The 7,500-nt window shown below is 38.5% G+C and overlaps 1 protein-coding gene across 9 annotated transcripts in view; it reads right to left on the minus strand.

The window, feature by feature from the left end:
* The window catches only part of EBF3 (EBF transcription factor 3), a 116,298-nt gene that overhangs the window by 39,263 nt on the left and 69,535 nt on the right, over window positions 1–7,500 (minus strand). For 6 of the 9 annotated variants that reach the window (XM_032191564.1, XM_032191567.1, XM_032191562.1 and 3 more), the window contains exons 7-8: window positions 4,180–4,261; window positions 1,042–1,159 (exon numbers count right to left, since the gene is read on the minus strand). In XM_032191564.1, coding sequence (XP_032047455.1) covers window positions 1,042–1,159; window positions 4,180–4,261 — 200 coding nt within the window. Of the gene's footprint in view, window positions 1–1,014; window positions 1,160–4,179; window positions 4,262–7,500 lie in introns of all 9 variants that reach the window. The other 3 variants (XM_032191560.1, XM_032191565.1, XM_032191559.1) reach the window with 1 other exon arrangement.

The raw sequence follows: 7,500 nt of genomic DNA on the forward strand, positions 1-7,500 counted from the left end.
AATTAATTTTATTAGTGTAAAAAGCCATGATCCTGTCAATACGTTAGTAACAACTCACAAGAGGGGTCCCGTGGAAATGGATGTGCTGGGACTGCCCACCGCAGCTAGCCAGTCTGGGGCACTCTGAATGCCAGTGCCTCGGAAAACTCTAACTCTCGAGGATTCAAAATGTTTGACCTGTGTGAATTTTGTTTTACTGAAAAGCAGATTACCCAAGAGTTTTGTGTCTTTATGATAGTGTATTTTGCAGTGCAAACAAAGTAATATTTAAATCTAAATAATTATTTTGTACTCTGTGGGAGAATAAAATGTGCACGCGTATGAGCGCAGCTGCAATTGTGTGAGAATGACTCAGAGGCTGATGGGCTCCAGAAAGACTGTTTCAGCATTCTGGATTTTCAGAGATACTTTCCATTCTCTTCTTCATCTCAGCCTATCTTCTTTTAGCAGTTCAGGCAAGAAGTCAATCACATTGAGTCAGTCTGAAGAAAAACATTTTATGCTGTTTTTCTCATACAAAAACCCCACTGCTGTAATCTGTAGCAGTAAGGCCCAGCAACAGGAAATTGACCTCACAGTAAATTCTTTACAGATTTGGTCATGTTTTTACCATCCACTTAAACTTGCATACATAACCTGAGACTGTACCTCTGGATCAAGGAATATGACAAGCCAAAATAAAATCAAGTCAAATTAAATAGCAAGAAAAAGCTGCAAGCAAAACAAGACTGAAAAAAAAAAAAAAAAAAAAAAAAAAAAAAGGAAAAAGATGAAAAATTGGTTGTGACTGCAAAACTGTAAGTATTAAATAAAGAGAGAATTCAGAAGCAAATTCAAAAGCGACTGTATTCTGGTTGACAAGAGCTGAGAAATACTAATGGACTTTTTTAATGGGTGGTTTGATTGATGAGAGAAGAAAATATGGAAAAGTAAATGTAGTGGTGTATCAACATAAAATATGGTGCAAAAAAAAAAGCATCGCAAATAAAAAAAGACATGTAAATGTGTGCCTACCATTTTCCAGATAAGAAGGAGCCGTACCTTCTGAGGGGTCAAGGCGGCGAGCCCGCCTTCCATGTTTGGAATTGTTGTGTACAAACATGTTGTCTGAGACAGCCAGAACGTGGCCATCCACATTGACTGTTGTTGATACAACAACCTAAAAAAGAAGAAAAACAAAATTTAAAGAAGCCTGCCTAGTTTCAGGAACATAGATGCAAAAATAGATCTTTTAAGACAATCAACATCACAGTCTGTTACTTTTCACTTTCAGCAAAGTGAATGACAACTATGAATACATCTTTGTTTATGTGGCTAACACTGGCGATTTTTAACTCACAATTGTTTCTCTTCAGAACCTGCTACACTAATTAGAGTTTAATCTCCTATTATGCTAACAAATGAATTCAATTCAGGGAAATATTCTTCTAGCCATTAGTTTCAGAAACACCCCTCTAGCCACTCATTTTAAAAGCTGCTGTTTTGATTGATCTGTTGATATATTGATTAGATAGTTTATCTAATTAAAATTTGTTCACTTGAGACTGTCTTCAAATGAAGGGTTGTGAGGATTCCAAATAAAAAAAGCTTAATAAATCAGGAACCATCGTAACTCCCCATTTTTTCTTCAGTAAATGATCTCCAGGTCAGTTTTACAATTACATTTAATGTCTGATAATGAACTTTTTTGCATCTGAAAAGACTGAGTTGAATATGAATAGTGAAAGTGTTTTCAATCCATGAAAAGTATCCCTTCTCAAGTTCATTTGGATGGTGATTGACCCTGGTATGTCAATGGAATTTCCTCCTTTATTTTTGAGTGAAAGGCTCCTATTCTTGTGTCCAGGTTCAGAGTCCGGCCATAGAAGAGATGATGGATAGGGCCTTCTTTGGCTTCCAGCTGCTTCTTAGTAGAAAATGGAAAAGGAACATATGCAAAATGCACAACCTTCCTGATAAAAACACCTACACAATGGATTTGTGAAACTCATTCCGGAAATGATATTCCATGGCCACAAGCCAAAGAGGAAATTGAGAGATGTGCATGTGTCTCTGTGTGACATAGCTTCATAGGTTGGTAGTTATTATCCCAGATAGACTTTTACGTCTTATTTAAATATTCCAGCATGGACCCTGTGGTGGGGGTTCCAGATTTGTTAAACGAAGTAATCAGTGTAGCATTTTCTTTGTGGTGTAGCATTAGTAGAGTCTGTAAAGCCAATGGCTAAGTTAGACTGTTAGGCGTTAACAACCACCCTAGTGATGGTGGCACAGGCTAGTACAAATTTTAGCTTTCGTCTTCTGCTTATTTTACTTTTGGATATAACAAAAATGCTTTCTGGGGGTTCTCACACCAGCTTCTATACCCAAACACATAATGAGCAAAAAAAAAAAAAAAAAAGAAGAAGGGGGAAAAACTATTCTCCTTTTCCACTGAGCTAGTCCAAGGCATCAGAAGACAATTTTCGTCTGTTTCTGTGTTTGGGATCACCTCTGATCCTGCTTCTTATTCACAACCCATAATTAGCTTTCAGCTATCACAGCACCTTTTCTGCGTACTCTGCCTCCTTTGAGACAGCCATCTGCGTTACCCTTTAGAACAGCCTGAGGGCAGTTTTCTGCAAGTCTGCTGTGCTCCCCTATCTTTCTTGTCCCAGAAGTGGACACTTTCACTCCTGTCAACATCCACTTAGGAGAGTGCTGAGGTTGCACACTCACCTAAGCTACAGAGCTACTGCCAGGCCGCTGGGCTATCTGCTCTCAATTTTAATCACATTTGCAGATTTAAAAAAAATATATATTGCAAAACATACAGGTATGATTTTTAGAAAAGATTTCTGGATTTGGTGCCTAGAACACAGTATATTAAGAAGACAGAGAAAGGTGTATATAAAAATGACAACTATTTTTGTTCTGTCATGTATATATAGGTCAGTCACCAAGGGAAAATACTGTAGTTCAGCAAAAGGAAGACATGCTAGGTTTTGTTATATTGGCTTATTCCTGCAGCACACCTAAAGAAAGGTGCTGAGATAGTGAAACCAGTTAAAAATATTGTTCAAGATCTGACATACTGTTAAGTCCAGTTAAACCTTCTGAGAGGCAGGGAGATTAGCTAAAGAGACCCAGGAAAGTCTTTCTAGTGTCTACTGGCTCCATTGTCGACCACATGATCACTCATGACTGATGCTTCATTTAGTCATCGGTGAGACAAAGAGGACATTTCCACTCATTCCAGGTTTGACCTTCTGTTCTGTTCAGATGGATCAATATCACCAATGCCACGTGAAGCTGAGATGCATGAAAAATGGAAGCTTGGCTCAATTGTTTTGAAGAAATATTTTTTCCAGCTACAGATCTTTTCTGTTGGCTGGCTCAAGTGTTCTGGCTTCACCGGTTGGTTGGCTGTGCATGAAAACAGATGTCACATGTTTTGCTATCAAGTTTAACCACAAGTTATTCTTCTCAAAAAATAAGAAAGTTTTGAACATCTCAATACTAGCTTATTATTACTGACAAATATGAATTATTTTGAAATATTTTGAAATTAAAAGCATATATTTCATATCAAGCATTTCAAATGACCCCAAATACGGAGGAAATCATTTGTCCACCACGCCAGATGTCTTTCTGTAGTGTTATGACTCACCACAGGGTATTTCAAAAGCTGTAAGGAGAAAGTGAAGTATTAAATATTTTCTAAAACAATTCAAATAAAAATATGTGGGTTGTATGAGCACTGTTGGATTTACTAGTTGTAAATGCAAGAGGAAAAACTACTGAGTGAGATCCAAATTTCACCATGTTCCACAGTTGAATTTCTAATGTCTATTTACTCAGTTGACGTATGTAAAACTTCTACAGGTCTCAGTTCACTCCACACCACGATGTGAGGTATTAGTATGAAGGAAAACCATGGAAATGCTTTCAGAGAAGAGGCCCACTTGCTTCACAGCGATCCATAACAGCCCACTGCAGAACTGGTCAAGGCCCGAGAACAGGCATTTAAATTAGTGAGGAAAATATAAAACACTGATAGCGTTTGTTAAAGGGCTATAGCATTGAAACTACACTAAGTAAAAGCACTAATACCAGATTTTCATGGGAAAAAAAAAGTTCAAGCAGTTTGAAAATCTGAGTATCTTCCATACATGGTTTACTTTTAGGAGATATCTGTACCTGGAATCTTCGCATGTCTCGTGGGTTGCCTGCATTCTTCAAACAGTTCTGATTGCACTTGAGGAAAAACTTTAGAAAGAATCTATAAAAATACAAAAGTGAAATCTATTAGATCCATCAAACTGTAAATCCAATTAAAAAGAAAAAAAAAGTTTAATAAAATTTAATCATAAATAGTTATACCCAAAAGAATACTCGTAGTGAAATATTACTTTCTTATTAGTTAATGAACTTATTTTAAAGCATAAGATCTCTGTCATAAACAGAATATTATTGCCAGGGAAAGGCAAATTTATATTTTTAATTTTTCAACAACTACAAATGTATTGACTCCAGGCCACATCCTCAGCTCGGTGTGGGAAAGTTGATTTCAATGACTCATTGACTTCAAAGGTAATGACTTACACCAGATTAAAATTTCTATTTTTTTTAATACTTTTTTTTTTTTTTCCACAACTTGTATTAGCAGTAATGACCTCTATGTGAAAAAATTCCAAGGTAATGAATGGTCAATCTTTCAAAAAACTCTTGGCTTTGCCTCCAGCTTGGCATTTCTATATATGCAAAGGGACTCAATCCAACTCTGCTAACTCCAGTAAGGCTCAGGCATGGATCTGGCCACCAGAAAGGCTCCGTTTTCCTCAGGGATTTTTAAAAGAAAAGGAATGTGGAGGGTTAAACCCTGTCTTACAATCTCTCCAACCTTGCCAACCTCTAACTATACGGAGTCACTCTACCTGAGGAGAGAAATCCAGATTATTTTTGCTGAGAGGCAACTCGTAATTATTTAGGACGAAACTGTACCACCAAGGCATCTCCCAGCAAACCATTTTGTAGCAATACTGTCTGATGGCAACACAGCAAGCACTTATGAGAAGGGGGAAAGCTTGAAAGGGTGCAGACTCTGTTACTCTGCCCTCCTGTATGGGCTGGTGAGTTCCTTGGTATGGGATGGTGGTCCCACCTCTTTCCTTCGGTACTCATTTTCAATAATTGCTTTATGCTTTCACATTTAAAAATTAAATATATATATATATATTCTGAGAAGCTTGTTTTCAGCTCATGACTGACAGCCAGTGCCAAGCAAGGCTCAGGACTCCTCACCCAGAGCTTCTCAGAGGCACCAGCCCATCAGCTTTTGCTGTCTAACTTTATGCATTTTGACTAGCAAGGTTAGGCAGAGCTTTTACGTTTAGTACATGAGCAATTATTATTTATTCACGCCAATCTTTACAAGTGACTGTGACTATTCTAGCTGTAAACACTTTGCAGAAATTTTTATGTGCAAATGATATTCCAGGCAGGAGGTAAGCCAAGAAATTCTTCAGTACCCAACACAGCCCAACTGCAGCTGAGCACAGTTCTGAGCACAGGTGTGCTGTGCTCTCCCTCAGATTTTGGGAGGATGTGGGCAGGAGCATCACAAATGACTACAAACAGGTGCTTTTAATCACAGCTCTTCTTTTTAGGCTAAAACTTGAGCAGGACCCTAATAGTGATAAGGGATACTAATGTTTAAGGAGCGATCTCTCATACCCATCAGGCCAAGTAGGGAAACTACTAGTTTTATTTATGTTGTGTGGGAAATTACTAGCTTTATTTATATTGTGTATAAGTAAATCAGTGACATCAGTTCAGCTATCTCAGAATCAGTAAAGGGGCTTCAGATGTTCAGCTGGAAAAGAGCTGGATTTCCATGGTGGCTGACACGATCTCCTAGCCTGGAAGCTCACTTGAACTCAGGTTTTCTGGACACCACTGCAGGAATGCCATTGAGAGTTTCAGCCTTTTCACAAAACTGCATCTTTGTTGCCACACCCTCCTCCTAATTTTACCTGCCTTGGGTTCTTTTTTTTTTTGGATACTTGTGATCTCCAGAGACCAACTCATCAAATGAGGATTGCCTAGGCATAATGGCATTTCTGTCTTATCTTCTTTCTTTCACGTCTTCTACCACTTGTGGTGGAGTGGCTCAGGCCCTGACGCTGGCTCTCACACCAGTCAGCACCCACCACGCACTGGGGAGAGCCTTCAGCCTCGCCAATCCCCAGTGCCACAGTCACACTGACGAGGAACATCTTTTTTTTTTTTTTTTTTTTTTTTTTTCTGATCTCAGATGGGTGTTGTGAGGCTTATTGAGCTAATGTTTGTAAATTGCTCTGAAATTCTCAAATGAATTGTGCACGGGGAATGCTAAGTATTATTCCTTGTGGATTTTTTTTAACTTGAAGCATTCATGATGAATTGTTTCTACACAGAGAGCTCAAATCCTGTCAGAAAAAGGGGCCCATTAAGCACTCTTTCACAAAGCAACTGGTATTTACTCAATTATTTGGTGAAAAAACACACTTGGTGGAATTAAACATCTTTACCAGGATGAACCTGAGCACCGAGCTAAATATCAAAGCCGTAACACTGGGGTGAATACAAACAGCAATCATGTTCCAGCTCTTCTGTGTTCTTTGATACAGAGATCTTTTCTTTTTCTCCTTTTTCTTTTCTTTTTTTTTTTTTTTTTTCTCAATCTGTTTTTATTTTTTTTTTTTCAGCAAGGTTGTGGAGCGTAGGCAGCTTCGAGACAACATTTTCAGAGGAAGACAGCATAAGTTAAAACGCATGTTCCCAGGCAGGGCATTTCTCAAAACTGGCCAGGGAAAGAAAACTGGGTTGATTTTTCCTCCCAGGCAACCAACAAGAATGATGGATACCATGAACGGATCCCTACAGCAGAGGGCAGGACCAGATCCTGTCCTCAGCGAGTCCTGCATCCTTGAAACAAGCGCTCTGCCACACTTTAAGAAGTAAGAAGCTGGATTTGAATTCAGTTTGGTCATATCTCAAACCTTGCTGCCATCAACAGAACAGAAAAGCAAGCCTTTCTCGGTTTGCCTCTCCATGCTACGTTTTGTATTGTATCCACAGATGTAGTCTTTGTAATAAATACAGTCTTGTGGCACAGCTTTCCTAAACATACTAAACTGTTCCTAAAATACTGATATGGAGAAAAATGCAGTCTTTGTGATGTTCCTTTTCTCCATTTTTTTCACACTGCTAGAAAAAGACTGCTACCACCTTAATTAAAATGTATTGCCTACCACAAGACTTCACTATTTTAAGATAAAATTTACATCTTTTATTAACTCACCTCACCTATACACTTAGCTCACAATGCCTCTCAACGCCCATCTGCCATCCGTGTACAGTAAGTCACTTGATATTCCACCCACCAATTTTTCCTAACAACCACTGTGCAATTAAACTCAACACGTTCTGTTGCGAGGTAAATTAGGCACACCTGCGGCCAGACTTCATTTGAACTGC

This window comes from Aythya fuligula, chromosome 7 (assembly GCF_009819795.1).
Source record: "Aythya fuligula isolate bAytFul2 chromosome 7, bAytFul2.pri, whole genome shotgun sequence".
In the NCBI taxonomy this organism is placed as follows: Eukaryota; Metazoa; Chordata; class Aves; order Anseriformes; family Anatidae; genus Aythya; species Aythya fuligula.